Here is a 25233-nt window from a genome sequence, read left to right as displayed (position 1 = left end):
TCAAGAACATGAAATGCATGCAAGTTGAAGGTTTGCAAAACCACACAATAGCCCTGGGCCAGCCGCCAAAATCGTATATTTGTGAATCGAAACAAGGTCACCGATAAAGTAGAAAGGAAACAATATGTACCTGACTTCCAATACACATAAAACAATTGCCGACAAGTTATTTGACATAGGAGATTAATGATCATAAAACCTTGCCCTTTCACGTTGACTCATTTTTTCTAATTTTACGGCGTTTGATGAAATTGATTCAAGCAGAATTTTGCAACAGCATTACCCTTGTTTTGAATATGTTGAATTCTAGTTTTGAATATGAAAAATTTTAGAACCCTAAAAAGCAAAAACAATTATGAAATAATACGTCAGTAAATTAGAAACTCAACGATCGAGAACAGCATTCAAAGCAATAGCTTTCAAGAATTCATCATTTAAACTTTCAAACGAAACGCATCAACCTCTTTGAGTTATTAGCGTCGGATGTGTTTCAATTATTCATGTGTTGATCGTATTACATGTAACATGTAAATATGTAAATATATGTAAAAAGACTACGAGATTAGCTGTGTTGAAATTTTTCCCCAAAACGTCTTAGAGAAAATTGACAGGATTACTCTATATATCGTGATTTCAAGAACACTACCCTGTTCAAAAAGTAAGCTGAAGTTTCATTTTTCCCAAAAAACATTTATGAATTCATCAATTCCTATTTTGTCCCCTTCAAAGTAGTCCCCCTCAGTTATAATACACTTGTGCCAGCTTTTTCCAATTCTCGAAGCATTTGTGATATGCACTTTTTTATATGTTCTTAAGCTCTTCCAGCGATTCGAATTGTATCTCCTCAATCGTCGCGAAACGTCATGTTTTCATGGGTTTCAGTCTTGGCAACAGGAAAGAGTCACAGGAAGCTAAATCTGGTGAACACGGTGGCTGAGGCATGATTACGGTATTGTTTTTGGACAAAAAAATATGATCAAGCAATGGCAAGTGAGTAGGAGTATTATTGTAATGCAAAAGTCATGATTTTTGTTCCACAATACCGGAAGTTTTCTGCGTATTACAGAAAGCAAGCGGCGCATAACTTTAAGAAAATTTTTCTTATTGACCGTAGAATCATATGGCAAGAACTCATGATACATCACATCACGATAATCACCAGTCGTGATCCATTTGAACAAATCTGGATAGCCGTTGATTACCCGGGTGATGACCCGAAGACGATTGTGGATACTAATATTCGAAACGTCGTGAAGTAACTTGGCTTGTAATATCTCAAATTTCTATTTTCATTTCATTGTTCAATTGTTCTATGTTTATTTGTATTTTATTTAACTATTATTTAATTTCAGGTGCTTAATACAATTATTATTTTCAGCTATTCATTTTTAATTTTTTTACTAGTTCTTTCAGGGATTTCAAATAATTTTATATAATATCAGACAATGGAAATCCGAACTAATAAAATTCATCATGAAACATTGTCGATCACCTTCAAGCAAACGTAAAGCAGTTATAGAAAACAGAAGAATAGTGAAATTGCGTAGCAAATACTTAGAACAAATAACTAATTATAACCAAGAACAACAGAAAATTTTCTATTTGGACGAAACTCGGTATGACACTCACGACACAGTTACGAAACGGTGGACTGATGGTTCGAGAATGTGTACGCCTAACATGCCTGCAAACAAAGGATCGCAACTAATCATTATGCATTGCTGGAGAAGTAAAGGGTGCTTTCCGAATTATTTAAAAAAAACTTGAGGACTGCAATGTTGACTATCATGAGAACATGGAAGAATGGTTTGAAAACCGAACCAGATATAATAATGTCAGGTTAGACAATTTCGCTTTCTACTTCGATAAGTTTGTTAAAATGGACACCAATATGTCTTGGCACAATCATGTCGCACAATCTCCAGCGATTCAAAACCAATGTGAATGGCTACTTTCGCACAGGCACCGCTCTGAGAGCGTCTTGAGGATTTTTCTGTAGTGCTTGTGTTTTGTCCTTGAAAATTTGAGTATAATTATTCAATTCAGTTATACGAATTCTCTCTGACAAATCATTCGTATCATTATTATATCCGTCAAAAAATAACGTTGGGCCTATAGTTATTATTTGAATATCTAATGTAGTGTTGTCATTAGGGTGGGCCTAAAAAATTCAACGGGAATTTCGAAAGAAAAGTCTTCCTGTGAGTCTCTGCCCATATATTCATAGGAAATTGAATTCTCATCAAAAACGGTTTCTTTAAATTTTTTGTAAACCTCGCCGTTCAAAAGTTGTTAAAGGTTGAAGTTTGATTATTTTCAGACAGATTTCTTTTTTCTTATGAATTTCATAACTCGCTAACAAATAATTATTATGATACGCTCACCTCGTGATTTTCTAGAAAATTTACTGCTTTAAAAATGATTCCCAATGATTAGTCGAATCAATCAACCGTTTAAAAGATATTCATCCACAAACTTTAATCATTAGTCCCTTTCGGCGACTAATGATTCAACACTATTGTCTTTCTTATCAAAAAGTATAAAAGATGATACCATTTCACCTAAATTTTCTCTGACTTTGATATCTTGTATCACTCAGTAGTTATAAGGAGAGAACTATTTACGTTTGCACTGTATAAATGTCATACACATTGTTTAAATAATATACAATATTTCGTCCTCGCTTCAAAAGGTATCTGATATCATTGAAAAACAAAAATTTCAAAAGGAAATAATCAAAATAGGAGCTATTTCTAGGGATTTCTGAAGAAATCCTGATGAGTATTTTGAAGTTATTTCATGATGTTCTTCGATTATTTGTTGCAGAATACATCTGCCAAAATTTAAAGGGGTATTTTTCTATGCTATGACAGTTGTCTAATTTCCACTAAATATTGTATTTTCACGACCGGTTTCGTGTTTTATCCCTCTATCAAGTATAAAACTAACTAATACATTTGAAATTTAAAAACGTGGTTACCTATATAGAGAGTTTGTAGGTAAGCTAGATGGGGAAGTGAATAAATGAACAGGGGTGCTTACTATAAAATTCAACACTGGAAATTATAGAAATTACTGGGGTTATCAAACTCATGAATTCAAGAGTGTAGACTACATAACAGACGTGTTCGCGGAGCCTCACGTCGAAATTTCTACTAGTTTGGCCTGTATATACTGCAGAGCCTTTCCCACACTCTATTCCATATATGCCTGATTTCAGACAACACATTACATATGAATATAGTATCATTAATTTCTCAAGTAAACTTTCAGAAAATATTCAAAATCAATTTTCTAAATACAAAATAGCAACAGCTGTTATAAGTAATAACAATTTGATCAGAATTCTGTCCAATGCAAAACCCAAACGAATGGAAAATCAGATCTACATAGGTCTCCACTATTGAATTTATAAGTTTGACAACTCCGGTAATTTATAATTTTCCATGACAAAACTATTTTCATTCATTCCATTTAAGTTTTGTCTATAATTCAATCTTCATATATAAAAATTGTTGCTTGGTGTAATTCAATTTTAATATGGAAGTATTTGTTTACCCATTTTGTTTACTCCTTCGCATGTACTACACATTTTTGTATATAGTTTATTTTGGAATTAAATGCTTTCTTCCGTTCTTTGGGAGATTCACACATTTTAGCTTTCTACCGACGAAGTTACTGTGTTCGTAATTCTCTATTGACTTTTTCCCATCTGGCATGTACGATAGTCTCAGAAACAACCCCACCCATTCATATCAGAAAGAAGTCAAGGAAACTTCGAAAAATATTCATTGTGTCATGGATGAAATGGAAAAATTCCGATCGTTAGTCATGAACCCACAACCACGTAAACAAAGATAAGTACCCGATTAGACCGGTAGTTTCTTTCGACACGGCTCCTTCAGTTAAAATATTCGAAAAACTTATTGCAATTATTCAAAACCACACCAATTTCAAATCAAAATTAATTTTAAGGAATTCTTACCATTTGATCAATGAAATTCAAGATTACAGTTCCGGATAATGCCAAATTGATTTCATTCGATGGAAAGAATCTGTTTCCCAGTATTCCTCCAAATGAAACGATTACTCTTGTAGAGAATCTATTAGACGAAAAGTTTATCAATCCGGTAGTGAAAAAGGAAATATTAGATTTGTTTACGTTGTGTTTATCACAGAATAACTTCCAATTCAATGAAACTTTCTACTCATCCTGCAAAGGTCTCATGATGAGAAACCCACTTAGTCCTATTCTAGCAGAGATTTTTATGGACGATTTGGAGATAAAAATACACAGTAACTCACTGGTAAGAAGTTTCGTGTATTGATATAAATATGTAGATGGTTTCCTGGTATGTTTCACAGGAACGAACAGACAGTTGACTAACTTTTTGAATTTCATCAGTTCTCTCCACCTAGTTCTTCTATCACATTCACAATGGAGATGGAAAAGGACGACTCTATAAATTTTTTGGACTTGACAATAAGTTAACGAAAAACATAATTTTTCAATTCATCGTGAACCGGCATCGGCACATACATATATTATCATTCATGATTCGTCCTCCCACCCGTATTAGCATAAAGTAGCAGCTTTCAACAGTATGATCCACAGACTGATAGCAGGGGAGCTCACAATGCAAAATGGGGATTTACTCGAGCGTCATTGAGACATATTAAGATACAAAGCTTAGATGATAAGAAGAAAAAAATGTTACATAATAAATACCTTTCCATCAGTGGGGGAAGAGGCTAGAGATTTTTAAATGTGTAAAAAAATACTGTTGCATGGACATACTCGAGCGCGTCAGATATTGATACCATCAATGTCCTACGTATTTTTAATAATGTTGGTATGTTAATCTGATCGTTTGCATGATGTGGGTGGTTGTACGTAAGTGTTAAAAGTGAAAAGAAAAAAAATTTAATCGAGCGCGTCAGATTTTCTAAGGGGATGTTAAGTGCAAAAAAAAAGTATCTCATTCAATAATCTGACGATTTCGATCTGACGCAAACTCGCTGCCATTATTATAATGTGCAAAAAAAAATTCGCTATTTTGAAATACTCAAGCGCGTCAGATTAAGATATATATGGTTCATCTTTATGTTTTAGACGTGCTGTCTCATAATCTGACGATTATTTAGAGGGATTCGCTAAATCTGACAAAAAAAATTTTTTTTTTCATATTTTTTTCAATTCATTGAACTAAATTAATTGAAAAGCTCAGGAAATAGCATGCAAATAATAAGCAAATATAATAAAATAATTTTAAAAAAATCCTCGAAAAAATTAAATTTTTGATAGTCAATTGATTAATATTACTGGAGTTTTTTCCCAACACCAAATCGTTACATTTAACACCTCGACACGTGTTTCGATCACCAAGTGATCATCTTCAAAGAGGAAGATTAAAACTTTGAAGATGATCACTTGGTGATCGAAACACGTGTTGAGGTGTTGAAAATAAAAATTTGGTGTTGGAAAAAATTCCAGTAATATTCATTACTACACCAAAGGTTCCAAACAGTGCATCATAAATCAATTGATTAATTAATGAAGAAAAGAGAAATGAAACTTTCTATATTTTCACTACTTATATTTGTAAGTAACGTTACTGCAGTTTCGTCCTATAAGGACATTTTCAAACTTATATATTGTATAAGTTTGTATAAGGACATTTTCAAACTTATATATTGTAATTATAAGTTTAAAAATGTCCTTATACACTGTATAAGTTTGAAAATGTCCTTATACGACGAAATTGCAGTAACGTCAGTTACAAGTTAAAGTGGTAAAAAACATAGAGAGTTCAATTTCATTATGATTTCCTACCACGTAGTAACGGCTACATCCATCAATTAATTGATAAATTAATCATCACCTTCATCACGAACGAGTCTCTGTGATCAGCTGTGATGGCGTCATGGCAACATAATTCAGAGTGGGAACGGAGTGAGAGAGTAATAGATAGAGAAAAAGTGAATAGAGAATAGAGGAATAGAAACTTGGAGAGAGAAATATAGGTATCACACAGCTACACGCATTAAACTTCATCGACGAATTTTTGTTATTTCGGCTTGCGGAAATCGTCAGATTATATATTTTTCGTTATCCTTGAATTATTTCCTTCGAGTTACGCTCGAGAATGTCGAAATGACGTTATTTTTTTACAACTTTGCTGCCCTCCCCTTTCTTTACGTTACCCTCAAATTGTCAGATTACTGGAATATACACTTTTTAGCAGGTAATTAACTCACCCTACCTTAATCTGACGCGCTCGAGAGTTTCTGATGATCAATTTTTTTTTACTATTCTGATCCTTTATCCCTCACAGGCGGCCTTATATAGGGGGCTCATATTTAGTGGAGGTACTTAACCGGGTACAAGGTATCCCCTGTATATTAATCTGCCGCGCTTTAGTAAATCCCGAAATCCCGAAAATGTACCCTTGTCAGAGACGAATTTCAATAAAGAACTAACATAATTATACAAATAGCCGCCAACAATCATTACGATAGCAGTCTAATACATTTTTATTTATCAAAAAGTTATACAGTTAAGCTTTGAAAGAAGTTTGCCCAATTCGAAGAGAAGAGGGTAAAAGTTATAGAACCTTAACCTTCTTAGGCCAACCCACTACAAATTTTTCAGATTTTCTGCACCACAAAAGTGTAAATATTGCTTTCAAAACCAACAACAACTTAGGCATGCACATTAAGAATAACAAAGATAAATGTTCAGTTTCAGAAAAATCGGGAGTGTATAAATTATCATGTGGGTCATGTCCGATGTTTTATATAGGTCAAACTGGAAGAACCTTCAAAGCCCGCATAAAGGAACACAAATATAGTTTCCAGAATTAAAAAATAAATTTCACATATGCCACGTATTCAATCACAGAGGGACATGAGATCAACCATGAATACAAACCCCTCCATTTCCAGAATAAAGGTTTGAAAGTCAACCTATTGGAGAGTATGGAAATAAACAAATTCAAAAACTCTCAGTATCCTATGAACGATCAAAATTAATTGAATAATTCGCCATTATTGAATCTGTTAATTTACAGGTAAAAATAGTTAGGTATATTTCCGGTTCTCTCAAAAAATTCATTTATATAGTTAATAAATTAGATTCATTAGAAATTAGGCATACGAGTAGGTAATAGGGTAGATCATAAAAAGATTGTAATTTAGATAAGTTTTAATTTATGCCTGAGAAAGCTATTGTATAGCGAAACACGTGTCGCGGTTTTTGTAAAATCCTTTATAGTAAAAACTCATACAATAAACTGTATCAATATCAGGATGCTTCATCGATAACTTATTTGTTTTTTCATACAACTCGCCAAGAATAGTCCATTCCTCTGATTTTTGAGAATGAATTTGATTGATGACGAAAATGCTACAGTCAAATGAATGCAAATCCTACCTGTACTTCACAACAGAAAATCAACAGATTGGTTTGGAAACTGTAGAGAATAAATAATAGTTTGAAAAAACTAAAAAAACCGCTTTAATAGCAACACAAACAAAAAAATAAAAAATTTAAGATTGTTTTCAACATCGATATTAAGTTTTTATGGCTTGATGTAACTAATGACTTTCAATAAGTCTGAAATCAGAATAAATACATTTACAAGAAAAATAATTTTGTTGTAAAAAAGCATGAGATGCTTTAAATTATATTTTTAGTATGGCTCCAATCTGGCAAACAGCTCCTAACCAAGTATTTATAACAATGAATATTAAGCATCCCATGCTTTTTTACAACAATTTCTTTTTTGTAAATAGATTTATTCTGATAGCAGACTCATTAAAAGTCATAAGTTACATCAAGCCATAGGACTTATTATCGATGTTGAACACAATCTTAAATTAGTTTCGAATTATTTTTTGTTTTTCAGTTTGTATTGCTATGAAAGCGTGTTTTTTAGTTTTTTAAACTATCATTGATCTTCCACTTTTCAGTTTGGCTTGCTATTTCAAGCCCATTTCTTTCAATTTAAAATATATACGAATGCACAGAGAGTGTGGTTGTCTCAGTTGCTTTCGCACAGAGACTGTGTGAGGAAATTATTTAATCCTGGCAATCCTGATCAGGATAATGAGATAAACTTATGAGATATTGTATTGTCAACGATTCTTGATGAATGTACAAAGGTTAAAATACATGTGTCCGTTTAAAGTTAGTCAAAATCGAGTCCAAAGGAGTCGGTTACTAACAAACATATTCGTTCAAGTGAAGCGTGTTAAAAAGCACATTGATATTATTACAGCCAAGTGCCATATGATTATTAATTCGTCTTTTGAGTTTTCAATTCATTTTATAAAGCAATTATCAAATCTGTTTTTCATTTGCGATGATTCGACCAGTATGGTTTTTAACTTTTGTCAAAAAAGCGAGAACAAACTTGAAATGATTTAACGCGTTAATATAACCACTGAAATGCATTCTGTTGGAGACATATCCAATTTCTTATAAATAGACAAGCAAGCACAATACTCTTTGGAATCTTTAGAAAGGTAAGAATCGGAGACTTTGTGGTAATTTGTGAATGTCTCGTGCCAAGGGTATGTTACTCAGTATTAATAAGATGGATTGCAATGAGAAGTCCCACCTCAATATCTGCTCCTTAATAGGCAAGGCGACTTCAGAAGAGCGATAGTGAACTGTAAGAAAAAAATGGGTGTATTCCGGCACAGACTGAATGAAGGTCGATACATGATGTACGAAAAAAGGAAGGAATTCATGTTCAACTATAAGAGAAAACTGTTTGAATTGTATAGGGGTTTATAATGTATCAAATATTTTAACAATGTTTTAATGAATCCGCAAGTTTTGCCAAACAGCAAAAATGTATTAATTTGCACAGAATATTGGATCAATAGTAATAACAATGTTCATTGAATCCTTCAAGATCACAAAAATGATATAGGATACGTTACATAGAAAATAAAATACATACATATGCACATCTTTTGATTTTTATGATATTATTTTTCAGCAGCATATATATATATATATATATATATATATATATATATATATATATATATATATATATATATATATTGAATTGAAATCAGTATGGGAATGATCAGAATGGTACTTAATTATGGATTAACGGGGTCTCTCAGTCAAAAAATCAAAAATCAAATCTCTGTTCTACTTTGCCAAGCTTTCTCTTCTAATGGGAAGCTTCTTCAGGGCCTATAATTTATTGAATTGTTGGTTTTTTTGCCATCGAAAAACATTACAATTCATACTTACAGTAAAAATGAGTTAAAAACAATAAATTGAACATATTAACTGTCGGAGAAGGTTGAACATGTATTAGATTTTTTTTTTGGTTTTGACAAATGTCATACCTTCACATAAATGCCATTTTTCAATGAGTATGAAGATTTCATAATCTTTGACTTTAAGAAAGAGTTATTGATTTATACAATTTTCATTATTATCATGTTTTTGATGTAGTTCCAGTAAGTTACTGTATATATTGCTGAGATTATCAATACATTTCCAAAGAAATGTATATTCAAAAATCATAAAACTATTTCATAATGAACAAAATATCAAAATATGCCAAAAAAATATTAAAACTATAAAGAATTTGAATACTAAATTGAAAGATAAAACTGATACCATAAAAAAGTCAAATGTGATTTATAACATTCCTTGTAACAACAGTAACTTGGATTATATTGGAACAACATCTAGAATTCTTAATGATAGAATAACTTCACATAAAAATGATATAAAGCCTAATAAAAATCATTCGCATTAGCACAACATTCTATAGAAACAGGACATAAACCAAATTACTCTAATATCAAAGTTTTACATACAGAAAAAATATTTCTAAACGCCTTTTTCTTGAAATGGTTGAAATTAATAAGTCTTCTGTTTGTATGAATAAGAAAACTGACATTGATAATCTCAGCAATATATACAGTAACTTACTGGAACTACATCAAAAACATGATAATAATGAAAATTGTATCAATCAATAACTCTTTCTTAAAGTCAAAGATTATGAAATCATCATACCCATTGGAAAATGACATTTATGTGAAGGTATGACATTTGTCAAAACCAAAAAAAAAGCTTATACATGTTCAACCTTCTCCGTCAGTTTATATGTTCAGTTTATTGTTTTTAACTCATTTTTACTGTAAGTATTAATTCTACTATTTTTCGATGGCAAAAAAACCAACAACTCATTAAATCATAGGCCCTGAAGAAGCTTCCCATTAGAAACGAAAGCTTGGCAAAGTAGAACAGAGATTTGATTTTTGATTTTTTGACTGAGAGACCCCGTTAATCCATTTTGCTGTACATTTCTCCAGTCGCTAAGATTATCCACTTTATAGTGGATAATCTATATATATATATATATATATATATATATATATATATATATATATATATATATATATATATAATAAATAGATAAGTACTTTTTGATCATTCCCATATTGATTTCAATTTAAGAGCCACCGGTAGACAGCTGTTTCAGCCTATTGGGCATCGTCAGTACCGGGCAGGCGGTCCTCGATTGAAGACAAAATGAGAAAAACCAAAAAAGTACTTGATAAAAATAGCTGCGTAAACGCAAGCGAAACATAAGTGGAACCACCTATTGGTGTGACACCAATAGGTGTCAATACCGCCTGCCCGGTACTGACGATGCCCAATAGGCTGAAACAGCTGTCTACCGGTGGCTCTTAAATTGAAATCAATATGGGAATGATCAAAAAGTACTTATCTATTTATTTTTTGATTTTCATGGAATTATTTTCCAGCAGCTTGACTGCATTAACCTTTCTAGTTTATATATATATATATATATATATATATATATATATATATATATATATATATATATATGAAAGAGTACTCTTTAAAGTTTGTCCAAGCTTTCGGAAATTTAATAAATTGTTAATATAATGAATGGTTAGACTTACAACTTTTTGAGGATGTTTCGTACGATGGTTATGTAAAATATTGGACACAACATGATGGATCAGCATTGATACAATACATTTATAAAACTGGTTAAAGGATGTCTAATATTAGATAAAATATTTGTGAAAAACGTTACAGTTTAAAATTATTTAGAAGGAAGAATAATGTCACATGTCGAAATTTCACAAAACATTACATTTGGAAGGATTGACAGATAGTTGACATGACATATGTCAGTGGTTCTAGTGATAAAAGCTGTTACCAACTTTAACTTGTAAAGAATTATTTTTGTAAATTTCTACCTGTGCAGCTTTTTTTAAAGTGAATGTAGGATAATAACATTTGGATTAAAGTATAAAGTACATTATTCTATCAATGCTAGATTAGGTGAATTCATTAAAACATTGTTGTATGGATTTTTATCTAACGTCAAAAGATAGGAATATATCTCACTAAGATGATTAATATCTGGTTTTTTTTCTATGCAATTTTTATTTTCAGCAATGAAGGCCATTTCAAGAAAGGATCTTTTTGTTAAATGTGTTTCACTAGCTAAGACCTTAGTGGCATCAAAATTCATATGGTGGTCAAACTTATTGACATGTTCAGCTAGAGTACATCTTTCAGGATGGTGTCTACAATCGCTTTTGTGAGAAGTTATTCTGGAACTTAAAGTTCTTGACGTTTGACCAACATAGATTTTGTTGCACGATTGACATGGAATACTATATATTACATTTATTCGAGAAGTAATGAGGGGTTTATCTTTAACTCTGGTGTGTAAAGTTCTAATCGTGAGAACTGCTTTGGTGGCTATTTTAATATTAGGCAATTCATTGAAAATTCTAGAGAGTTTGGGGGTGATCTCCTTAATGAAGGGTAAAGTACTGTAAAAAACTGGAGTTGGAGCAATATTATTTCCATTGTTTTCAATTATATTTGGGTTTGGTGGTAAGGTTATATTAATGTCTGATATGGATGAGGAATTAAACAAACTAATTTTTAACATACTTAAAGGATATGAATTATCCAGAAAAAGTTTAAGCAAAATATCAAGATTTTTTTTGTGAAATTGGATGTCAGAGATTTTCAACACTCTATTTTTCATTTGTTTCACTAGATTCACTTTCATCGAGTATTTGTGATATGACCAGTAGTTGATATATCTTCCTGAACTACAAGATTTTCTGTACCAATCTATCACAATATTATTATTGGTAGTTCTTATGAACCTTGTGTCAAGAAATGGCACGGAGTGGTCAGTGTCTTCTGCTTCCATAGTGAATTGAATGTAAGGATCATAGCTGTTAAGTGTGTCAAGAATTTCTTCAGTACAATCCATTGGTAATGCAACGATGATATCATCAACATTTTATTTTATAAAGTGAGGTTTAAAAGCTAAGACAGGTAATACTGTGTCTAATAGGTCATCCATAACGTATGCAGCTAGGATTGGTGAAATTGAAGCACCCATTGGTGTTCCAAACGTTTGTTTATAGATTTTGTTATCGAATGAAAAATAAGTATTATTAAATAGAAATTGAATAAGGTTAATACTTATTTGTTGGTTCCATTCCTAACTAGTCAGCAACGATTACCTTCTCCTCTATATATATATATATATATATATATATATATATATATATATATATATATATATAACGTAGGGAATGAATCGGGTATAGCAGTCAGAGGCAGAAAGATTGTAAAACTCTTTTTTCTGTTCAAGCTTTCGAGGCGTTTATTGTCTCTTCATCGGGAACTCTACAATAATTATTGAATAAAACAAAGGGTATGGACAACGTGTTCATACTTACGAAAGTGAGGTTAAAATGAAGTTAACAAATAAGTAACAAAGAGGATCCTCATATTTATATGTCAAGATTTAAATTGGTTAAAAACATGTAACATTCCGTAAGAATTTTGCGATAATATGTGATGATTGCACAAATAATATGAAATTATGAATTGGAAATTGAACTCAAACAGGTTGTCGGACATGATTGACATAAAACATTAAGTTTGACAGAATTTCTTGTTCTGACCAATGGATTGCTGCCAATGAGATTTCACAGAACTGTAAAATGATAAATCACAGAGAGTGAAGGTGAGAGGAAGGTGCTGCCAATGAGATTTCACAGAACTGTAAAATGATAAATCACAGAGAGTGAAGGTAAGGAGTTACTGTTATGAAAATATTAATTGTTATCAAATTTATTTTCTTTATTTAAACAAAGGAGATAGGTATAAATCAGGCTGAGACTTTCAATGTCTGTCCTGGAATAGTATTTGAATTTTTAAAGATATGACACATTTCTAAGAAAGTTCTTTTTTGAGTATTATTTACTGAGTCTAAAATTTCAACATTATCAAAAGAAAAAGCATGATCCAAATTCATGGTGTGATTGAAAATGTTGCATGACGGTTTATTATATCTTATGTAACTCTTGTGTGAAGTGATTCTGTCTATTAATTTTCTACTTGTTTGTCCAATGTAAATCTTCTCACAACTAGAACACGGGATGGAATAAACCACATTGGATAAATTGATGATATCTTCTTTATCTTTTAAGTTGGAAAAAATGTCTTAATAGTCTTAAAATTCTTGAAAGCTAATTTCACATGTTCAAATTGACTAAAAAAATTTTTGAGATTATATGAAAGGCTACCTAGATGAGGTAACGAGAAATGGAATGTCATTTGTGGGGAATTGTTGTTTGTAATATGTATATTAATATTATTCCGCACACTATTATTATCATGAAAATTATTATTATTTTTATATGAATTGTGTCAATGGAAGATGTGTTGAAGAGTAGTTTATAAATGAGAGGTTTTAGTAGAGAGATAGTAGTGTGTATTGTTTTGTGTAATATATTGAATGTTGGGTCTTGTGTTTTAATTTGTATTTGTTCCTCGATAAGTGAATTATGGCTGTTAAATTTATGGATGTTTTAAGTTTTCCCAGATATCCATACGATTTCCCTTATTGACTTATTTTATGAGTATTATGAGTTTTAACATCCATAAATTTAACAGTCATAATTCACTTATCGAGGAACAAATACAAATCAAAACACAACAAGATCTAACATTCAATATATTACACAAAACAATAAACACTCCTAGAAACAGTAAACCTAGAGAAAATCCAACACAAAAAATATCACCTGATGCAACCCAAACACAGGCAAATTTACCTAAATTACCTGCAGTACCTGCACTGAGGCGTTCGGACCGTATGAAAGGACAAACAAGAGGATGCCACGCTCAGTTTTAGTAGAGCCTTGATGATGATAGCACGATCAGCTGTCGAAAGCGCTCGCATATAATAAATAGGAGTTAAACAGCTTCAAATTATTTTTGTTACATATATTAATATTAAAATACTGAAAATGAAGGAAATTACCAATAGGTGGTTCCACTTATTTCATGCTTGCGTTTACGCAGTTATTTTTGTCAAGTACTTTTCTTGGTTATTCACATTTTGTCATCAATCGTATCCCTATATGACTCATAAAATATCGGCCCTTTCTTTTCAAAACGACCACCATCAATAAGGTTATGTCACAATCTTGCGAAAATGTATCTAAATGGTTGTCTTCTCTCGGGATACCTCTTGCGATACAAATTGCTTGCTGCTTCTGCATTTTCCCCGATTGATATGAAACACACTATCATATCCCATTTTTCATGATTCTCATACTTCATTGCGAATGTGTTCAAAAATTGAACAAAAACCACTAATTGAAGAGCGCACTCACTGCCTAAATAAAAAAATCACAGCTGCCAGTAAATATTTGCATTCTGTTCAAGAAGAAGATTAATCTTCCTCTTGAAGATGATCACTTGGTGATCGAAACACGTGTCGAGGTGTTAAAATAACGGTTTGGTGGATAAAAGTCCGGCAACATCCATTACTACACCAAAGGTGTAGTACAAGTAGCATAGAAATTGATCACCAATAACAATAATAATACGAAGAATCAAAAGTTGTGAGACTTAGTTTGAGATTTTATTTTCTAAAATATTGTATTTGTATGCACTGATAACTATCTATTTTCTCTATAAAAATGCAGAAATCAAAACAAAAATATATTTGGTAACATCATCAATTAATCGCCACAGGTTGAACACGTTTCAATAAAGTTTTTGCTTGATGTTTTAATTATTCAAACATTGCGAAACTATTTTCATTTACGAAATAATAGGTGTTCGTTTCAAATGAATAATATCATGTATCATACATATAAACTGCATAACAACAAGGTTTTGCTGTTTCTTTTCTCGGACAGGCATTATAATAATCAACTGGGTTTTTTTCACCTAGGACACTCATTTTTTTCCTTTTTTTTACCTATATATCTGAAACCAATTAAATGTGGTCTATTTATTTTTTTATCATTCATACTCAGATCTTTGAACACGTTTGTTTACAAAACAACGGTACGAAAAATATGGCTGTTGCTGACCCATGGCATAGAAAAAATTGTGATGAAAATGCCCATTTCACAAACATGTTAAATTTTCGTAACAACAATTTAATGCCGCTTTCCTTAATCGAATGTTGTTATCGTCACAAAATGTCATTTTATCATTTTCATAGTAACATCTATATGGTTTTGATGAACGAAATACTGAGCAAATTGACACTTGACACTTACAGGAACAAGGATTTATTATGGATAGTGACCCTTACATTGATCATAATCACTATAATGATATGTATAATACGCCTTTATTATGATATGATATGAATAGTAATTACTATAAAATGGATAGTATGTAGTATGTATATCAAATGGGTTTGATGAGCGAAATACTGAGCAAATTGACACTTGACACTTACAGGAACAAGGATTCATTATGGATAGTGACCCTTACAATAAATATAACCACTATAATATGTATGGTAACGCCTTTATTAGGAGAAGGTAACCCCTATATTATTGATAGTTACCCCTAAATGATATGGGTAGTAACTACTATAAAATGGATAGTATATAGTATGTATATCAAATGGATTTGATGAGCGAAATACTGAGCATGACACTTGACTCATTCATTATGGATAGGGACATCTTACAATAAATATAACCACTATAATATGTATGGTAACGCCTTTTTTATGGGAAGGTAACCTCTATATTATGGATAGTTACCCCTATATGATATGGATAGTAACTACTATAATAAAATAGATAGTATGTAGTATATATATCAAATTAGTTTGATGAGCAAAATATCATGAGCAAAGTTACATCATTCTGAATTCAGTATGGACGTCAAGATGAATAACTTGACATTCACAGGAACAATTGTTCATTAGTAACCCCTATAATATGGATAGGATGGATATGATATGGATGGTAACGAAATATTATGAAGCGAAATATTATATTGGATTCAGAATGATGTCATTGTGAATAGAAAGCTGAATAGTTTGAGATACAGGAAGAATTATTCATTAGCAGAAATGGAGCAATGAAATGGAAATCATAAAATAAAACAATATAAGAAAATTTCAAAAACAACCTTTTGTAAGCATGCCAAGTTAATGTACTGAAACTAATGAAATAGTTTTATTCCGAATAGAAAATTGATTTCAATAAAAATTTAAACTGGATATCGTTACCATTGATTACAATTTAATTGCATATGTATAAGGTTGTTTAAAAAGTTTTGTCCGTTTGAATGTCAAGTGTTTTTGTAGCTCCATATCTCAATTAATATTCATTCTACTGTGTCGTGGTATATTTATACTGATCGATAGAGAATTTTATACTATAATGATAATAATAATGGTCTTTATTATTTCCAAAAAAAGTACATATTTCTCATAATTTTTACCTATAAATAAAATATTGGAAATAAAAGGCGAAGTTCAATTTATTCAGCGAGAATATCACTGATGACTTGTTCTACCACTTAACCTCAAACTGTCTTCACTATCAGAGTTTGTAGTCCGTACCTAATTTTATTTAAATCCAATTATGGATGTATGCACATATACATTGGTAGTAAATAGTACAATTCACATTTTACCTGTCATTGTGCTGATTCTAACAGTAGTGTCTTAAATGCTACTTTAAAGCAACTTTGGCTCAATTTTTTCAATTCAAAAGAGATGTTATTATACACTTTTGCAATCTGGTAGCTGTTTGAGTTAATGTTCCCTTGAACCTAATGTTCAAGTTGTGGATATCCGTGCGGTATTTTATTGTATGATAAAGATATGGAGGTGCTTTATCAGTAATAATTTTATGATACATACATGCACTATGGAGATATCTTCTGTTTTCCATACTCAACCATCTTGTTTCTTTCAATTTATGTCAAATCCTTTGGTGCCTCCTTATGCCATGTATTAGCCGAGTTCTGTACTTTCTGGATTGTGTATTTATAGTTTGTGGTTAGATTCGGGTGATATAAAATATCTGCATAATTGAATAAAGAAAGAAACAAGGTTTCACATAAAGAAATTTTTATTGGGGTGGGAAGAAATATCTGTTTCCATAAATTATTTTTATAGAAGAATATGCTCGTTGGATCAGTTTGTTTATGTATTTTTCAAATCTTGAATTTGAATTTATCAAGGCGTTTTCCTTCATTCACTATTTCGAGTTTTTCACCATTAATCATGATGTTCATATCGTGTACAATACTTCGATCATTTTTTGGTGTAAAAACAATGATACTTGATTAACTCGGATTTATGAATAAACAATGGTCGGTGACGGGCTTTTACGAATGATTTCAGATCAGTATTTATTTTCATACAAGCATCAATTACATTAGACGATGGAAAATCGCAATGAAGCTAAGTATCGTCCGCATACAAATGTGCAGAACAGAATTCAAGACATTCCAGAATGCTCGAACAGTAAAGGGCCCAGTGTGGATCCCTGGGGAACTCTAGATTTCAAAGTGAGGTATTGAGAGCAGTTGACTTTCTGTTGCCTTTTACTGAGAACTGAGATATTCACGCAATAGTGATATCGCTCCATCTGAAAGCCATAAATGATGGAGAATATGGTATCAAAAGCCCTACTAAAGTCGAGCAATACCAGTGCCGTACATGAACCTCGATCTTTAGCCCTAAATACATCATCTACGACATGTAAAAGAGCAGTTGTGCAGCTCTATCCTTTTCTGAATCCAGATTGAGTTACTGGTAACAGTGTGTATTTACTCAGATGATTCCGTAACTGTGTATCCATTGCTCGTTCCAGTATCTTTGATAGAGCTGGAAGAATACTCAATCCTCTCAGATCCTTATATCCAGATCCATGGATTAGGTTTTTTTGGTACAACTCTCACAACTGCTCTTTTCCACGCATCTGGTATAATATTTCCTGACAGACAGCAATTAACAACATGTGTAATGTATGGAATAATGTGAGGACAGCAGAGTTTTATCATTGTCATATTGAGATTGTCGCACCCAGCAGCATTGGTTTTGATACAACAAATAGTTTTATTCACAAAAAGATCATTAACTTCCTCAACTGTAAATTTTGAGTTAGTCAGGCAGTTGGTACTATAAAAATTCAAAAGATTAGGGGAAGGGTTGCATGATGGAATTGAGTTTATAAAATAATCATTTATCATATCAGCATCTTGTAAATGTACTATATACGATATACACTATATAATTTTCTCTAAAAATTCAAATTGAACCAAAGCGCTGAAGCACGAACAGAGGCTGCCCCACGATTTGAATGATCGACCGAAATTGTCAAGTTTCGAGGCTTGTTCTTCTTTGATGTTGCGCAACCAAAATGATTCTTTTTTTGGATCAAATTTATCATCCAACGGAAGGCTATCGGAATTAATCGTGATGAGTCAACTGACTCAAATGGTGCTCATTTCGATTAAATTGAGTTAGTATTCACTGAGATATTACAGTTTAAAATAGATTCATAAGAATGTACAAACGGACTTGCCTTGGCAAGTTTAGTGAAATTAACCAGTACATACTTTTATATACAGTGCATTCCATTTGAAACGAGCCACCCTAAATAACTTCTGGTACAATGATTTGCAGGAAAAATAAAAAAATTCGTCAATCATAGTATACAGGGGGACACATTTTGACATATTCACATTTGATGTTACTTCCCCTATCGCACCCCCAGAGCATATCACCATTTTTTTAAATGGATCACCCTATATTGTTTCGCATTATCAGATGCTCCATGATGAGCAGATTTCAACAAAGTATATAAAACATATGGTATGAAGCTTATGATTCGGGAGCTACAAATTATTTGAGTTGAAAACGAGCCACCCTGAATAACTTTTGAAACAATGATTTTCAGAAAAAAATAAAAAAACACCTCAACAATAGTATACAGGGGGACACACTTTGACATATTCACATTTGATCTAACTTTTCCTATCGCAACCCCAGAGCATGTCACCATTTTTTTTTAAATGGATCAATTATCAGATGAATAGATTTGGAATTTTTTTTTTTAGATTTGGAAAGCTGAATCGTCATCATCAGTGCTCACCTGATGTTCCAAGATGAACAGATTTCCACAAAGTAGAATACATTATGGTATGAAGCTCATAGTTTGGAAGCTAAAAATTATTTGAGTTGAAAAGGAGCCACCCTGAATGAACGTTTGTACAATCTGTTACCTAGGTTTAATAGGTGTTTTTTGAAATATACTAAAAAGTATCATTTTGTCTAGTTAAGTTTGAATTCGATATTCTCTTCATTTTGTATTTGTCTCATTCTACAATAACGATTACCTACCAGGTGAAGTTACAATTGGATTTTCTGTTTTTGTGAATTTTTGAGAAATAATAGTTTATAAGCTTCGAGAACAGATTGAAATAGTCAGTTTGAACTACCAGAATGGAAATAGTGCTAGAGCTGCTGCCCGTATGTTTAATGATAATCGTCCAGGAAGAAATGTACGACACAAATACGTTTCAGAATCATTGAACAAATTTATGAAAACTGGATTTGTTAACATAACCGTTCAGGAGTTGTCAACGATGAAGCTATTAGTACTGCAGTGTTAGGGCACGTTGGACTAATGGAAAAATTCGCAAGCTCTTACTCGAAAATCAGAAATCAGTGGTATAAATATTTCCAGAATCCTTCATAAGTACAAATTTCATCCATATAAGATTAGACTAGTTCATGAATAGAACGAAGATGATTTCGATAGACGTATCGAATTTTGTGAAAGTCTCACTGAATTGATCAACTTGCATTAGAATTTCTTCTATAAAATTTGTTTTTCGGATGAAAGTACGATAAGTTTGAATGGAGAGGTGAATCGGCAAAATTGTCGATATTTGATTGATACGAATCCTCATTTATACCATTAAGTTCATACCCAACGACCTCAAAAACTGAATGAGACTTGTTTTTATCAATGATAATTTGACTAGTGATAAATATTTGGATATGTTGGAGAATCGAATAATACCGTGCATCAATAGGGCAATAGGTCATATGCATGTAATATAAAATAGCTCATTTTAATTTTTTTCTCAATCTATTTTGATACCAGATCAATGTAAATGGGTTCACATGACTATATACTTTATAAATTTTAAATAGTTCATAATTGAAAACGTAGAAATTCCGAGACAGATTCAAATTAGGTAAAACGCAACGGGATTGGTAGGATCTTAGGATGACGTCAAAGTCCATGTCAACAACATTTATTTACATGCTGTTCTGTACTATTCTATTATTGTTTGTCCGTCTAATTAGAGTTTTGCAAGCAGTTATTTGGCTATTATCATTTTATCATTACTGTGAACGTCCCAGAAAATAAATACAATGACTGAAGCCGGATTTGTCATGGCACAATCTGACAATTTGCCGAGAATAGATGTCTTCATGATGACAAGTTTTTTCGCAAATCATCCCGATTTCACTTCAGCTGAGATTGGAGGCGTCAAAGCCGCAAGGTACTTGAATAATTATTGTGTATAAGTGTCTTTAATTTCAGCTTTTCGTTCAGTTTTCTAGTTATTTGCTTACTAACATTGAGAAAATGTACATAAACATTCTAGATAGCCACAATTTTCTGCTGTAATGATGTCAGAAGCCCTTCCACCATATCCTTCTGAAATAAAATTGACTAACCCATCTGGAGTACAAGAAATAAGGTATTTCAGAGTATTACATTTCTTAGATTGTGACCATGACAGGTGGTGGATTGCATTGGACGGTTTTTCAATTTCTATTTCTAAACAATCTATAATTGAAACAACTTTAGAATACCGTGCTCTAAAAGCGATAGGTAAATTTTCAACTATGTCAGATGGTTTAGGCCACACAATTAACTCCCTCATTTTTTCTGCTAGAACAATTACTGTTTTCAAAAATATTCTACTTATAGTGCTCTGTGTATAGCCAAATTGTATAGCTAATATGTCAAATGATTCATTTAACTTTATTTTCTTCAAGGTTATTAAAATGTCAATAGTGGGAACTGGGATGTTATCACTTAATAGTTTTATCAAATGGTAACTGTCTTTAGGCAGTCCTAACATCATTTTAGGCTCTTTTTCCACAGCGGTCAATGTTGCACTACGCATTACATTTTGAAATTGTCTGTCCTTGTTATCTTGAGACCAACTCGCTTCGGAAGAGGTAATTTCTTGTTCATACTCACTAGAGATTGATGAAGATTGCGATGTAATAGATAAATCGTCTGTTGGTTTTGTATCTGGGAATAACTTCCTTTTCATACCGGCAATCTGGGCGGTTTAAATAGGTGAAGTTGATGTGTTTTTAAACTGGTACTAGAAACGGTGATAATGCTACATTTTTTGTCTTAGGACCAACAGTGACACCTTTGCTTCTATATTTTATTGTCGTTGGCTTCATTGTGTTAACTTGAACGGCTTTGTCACAAGCAAGGCTTTTATATTCTGTTGAGAAAACGTCGTGTGAAGATGAACTAGGACTAGCTTCACAATAATTTATTTCTCTGGTGATTGTTTTATCTGCTGTATCCACAGGGCCTACACATAAATTAGTTTCTTCCATAACTTCTCTGAGAGCAGCTTCTGATAGAGTCTCTTGAAGCAACCTAAGTCTTTGTCTTTTGAGAGCAGCCTCTCTCACAGGTTTCAGCCTTTTACTTTCTGACACTGAAATGTGTGGGGGCACAATACCTTTACGTAGGCGTAATGTAACAGGTACCCCTTGTTGTTTATTCATTATTTGGTACTGAATGAAGTTCTCTGTATCCATTTCTACCTGAAAATGAAGAAAACAGTCAGAAAGGTTCAATATTCGAAAAGTAAATATGTTTTTTAGTGTTTTAGACTATGACACTAAATATAAATATACCTATGTAAATATAAAAATACCTACATCAAAGTGATCTTCACAACAGTATAAGCAGCTCGTTGCAGACAGTTTCGGGTTCTTAAATTCGTCCCTTTTTATAGCTTTACACCACTTTAATCGAATGTTTGCATTCCTCGGCACAAGAAAAAATACTTTTTGAGGAGCAGTTTTCGTTGTATTGTTGCACTTTGGAAATATGCAGTACTTATAAACTGATTTTCCACTACTTTCCATCTTATTGAAATTATCAAGTAATACAATATAGAATCAACTATGTTCACTTCTCTATGCTTTGGATCGCTTTGTTGACATGTACTTTGACGTCACATATTCCTGCCAAATGGTCGACCGTTTGAATTGTCAATATTTGGTATACAATTTTATAAATTTTTTTCTGACTAATTATTCATGTTTTTGGCATCTATGTCATGTATCCACTATTTTTATGTATTATATAATCGATTAGAACAATTAGGAAAAAATATGAATGTGACCTATTGAGGAGGATATAAATGTATTCGAAAACGAAATAGTTTTTCAGCAGGTTGGTGCCCCTCATCATTATGCAGCAAGGATGATCATTTTTCTGGTCGCTGGATTGGCAGAAGAGATCCGACAAAATGGCCAACAAGGTTTCCGGATCTCACTCCTGTAGATTTCTTTCTATGGGGTCATTTGAAGTCTAAAGTGTATGAGATAGAATCAACAACATTAGAAGATTTGAGAGAGAATATCATGAGGCATCGCAGAGAAATAATGCCCGAGATTTTCAACCATGTGAGGGCGACAATGGAAGCTCGTTTGTACCATTGTATGGAAGTTGGTGGAAACATTTTTGAACATTCACTATAGAAAATTGTCCAGTCATCAGATTCTGATTCAAGAATTGATAAAAAAATCTCTTTTTCTGATTTATTGCTTCCATACTTGTCTCTGGAAGGTATAAACCATGAGCTTCAGACCTTATGTTTTATACTTTGTTGAAATCTGCGCATCATAGAGCATCTGATAAAATGCGAAACAATATAGGGCGACCCATTTAAAAAAGCTGGTGTCATGCTCTGGGGGTGCGATAGGGAAAGTAACAGCAAATGTGAATATGTCAAAATGTGTCCCCCTGTATACTATTGTTGACGTGTTTTTTTATTTTTCCTGAAATCATTCTACCAAAAGTTATCTAGGGTGGTTCGTTTTAAGTGGAATGCACTATATATGTCGCGACTAAGAGAGTCTGTACACGAGCCACATTTTGCGGTCTGATCGACCATACAATTGCAGTCGCGTTCCAGCGAACTCAAGTCGCCTATAAGAAATACTGTACAAACGTACACGGGCGTTCACAAAATTGAAAACGGGTGTCTGCAGTCAACTTGCTGTTGATCTCCGTCGAGTGGTCATTGCGGCATCCGCCGTACACTAACCACAAACTTGCAGTCGTACCCAACCGCGTACACCGTCGTACCCAAATTCATCACATACCCAGATCACATGATAGAATTTCTCTAATTACTCGCCTCAACGTTATAGCAAGTATTTCTTCAGCTGTAATACTTTTTCTCATATTGGTCTCACAGCGTTTTTTTTTGGTTTTGCTGGAGTTTACCGAATAAAATATAAAAATGTCCTTCTTGTTGTCTCGCAACCAGAATAGTCTAGTTCCCATGTACTTTTTTTGTAATATTTTTCAGCCCTGTCCAAAAATTATGACCAAGGTGTCATTCGATTCGTATTTTTGCCTAGAATATTTAAGGAAAGGTCCGAAAACGCGCCGATAAAATTACAAAAGTTATAAATAATTAAGTGAAAAAAAGGGCTTTAGTTTTTTCTTAATATCTCGGAAAATTTTCAAAATTTTGGAAATTTGAAAAAAGTTTTGAAAAGATCAATGAATTTGCGTAAAAAAAAGTCTCAACTCCCGAAACTGTATCTCGATTATTTATAATTTTTACAGAGCCCTGAAAATAGAGCCAAAAGCGGGTAGTCTGGCTTCCGCGCGCCTTTCGTCACTCTGACATAAAAACAAAAAAAATTATTTAAACATATTGAATGTAAATATTAAGGAATGAAAAAAAATCATGTAATGTTGGGATACATCAATAAACAATAATCCGCTGTGGAAAAATTTTTATCGCAATTTTAACTTTAATTATAAATTTGTTAATTAATAACTCTTTCTGAATTGAAAGTTAATATAAAAATCCCTATAATTATTAAACTAAAACTCTGGCATTTTTTCCTTTGGTGAAGTTATCCTTAATAGGCAAAAAAATAGATTACCGTTGCCAAAATAAAAAAAATGTTATTTTCTATTTTTTTATCGGCAATTGAAAATTATAATTTTATGAAAAATACATTACAATTTTTTTTTTCAAATTTTTCATTGTTTCAATGTCTCATGGCTAAAAACTAATTAATATTTTTTTTTATTATTTTTTACAGCAATTGTTAATGAATTTATTATAAACAAATACATTGTTTATAAGCAATTTGAAAATTTGTTTTGCATTATGTTAATTGAAAAAAATCATGATTTTAGAAAAAAAATGGTTTCTTGAAAAAATTTCTTTGTTGCTAAAAAATGCGTTTGTTAATTAACAATCGTTTTTTGCAACTTAATATTGAAATTAAGGAACCGTTTTTTTAATCATAAATTCTATTGTTCTTCAAAGTTTTGGATAAACTTTTTTTCAATTCTTTTTTTAATTGTTTATTTAAAAAAAAATTGTTATAAACAATTTTTTTTTCAATACTTTGTTCTATAATAAAAGTAACTATGTGTTTTTTTTTTTAATTTATTCTATTTTTTATAAAACTTTCAATATTGTGATACCTTGATACTTGTCTTTTTCATTCGCTCCTTCGCTTTTATAATTATAATAACTTTCAAACTATTGCAGTTATGATAAATATGCTTCAAGTCTTTTTTGTT

The 25233-nt window shown here is 32.0% G+C and overlaps 2 protein-coding genes across 2 annotated transcripts in view; both read right to left on the bottom strand.

Annotated features, from left to right (window-relative positions):
* The window catches only part of AANAT1 (dopamine N acetyltransferase), a 196498-nt gene that overhangs the window by 148907 nt on the left and 22358 nt on the right, over positions 1-25233 (bottom strand). The gene's annotated exons all lie outside the window — the stretch shown is intronic.
* On the bottom strand, positions 21168-22720 carry LOC141485228 (uncharacterized). Its single transcript, XM_074181541.1, has 2 exons — positions 22329-22720; positions 21168-22211 (listed from the first exon to the last, which is right to left on the bottom strand). The coding sequence occupies exons 1-2, from the start codon at positions 22536-22538 to the stop codon at positions 21741-21743; spliced, it is 681 nt and encodes a 226-aa protein (XP_074037642.1). The 5' UTR covers positions 22539-22720; the 3' UTR covers positions 21168-21740.

Source organism: Leptinotarsa decemlineata, unplaced genomic scaffold (assembly GCF_025532065.1).
Source record: "Leptinotarsa decemlineata unplaced genomic scaffold, Ldec_3_MD MMD2_tig00026314_RagTag_RagTag, whole genome shotgun sequence".
In the NCBI taxonomy this organism is placed as follows: Eukaryota; Metazoa; Arthropoda; class Insecta; order Coleoptera; family Chrysomelidae; genus Leptinotarsa; species Leptinotarsa decemlineata.
Note: the sequence above shows the minus strand (reverse complement) of the source record. Positions and strands in the feature narration are given on the sequence as shown.

Bases quoted from the DNA above. Each gene is read 5' to 3' on its own strand.
- LOC141485228 (XM_074181541.1), bottom strand. From the start codon at position 22,538: ATGGAAAGTAGTGGAAAATCAGTTTATAAGTACTGCATATTTCCAAAG. The intron at 22,212-22,328 runs GTAGGTATTTTT...CTTCATTTTCAG, and splicing joins GTTGTGAAGATCACTTTGAT to GTAGAAATGGATACAGAGAA.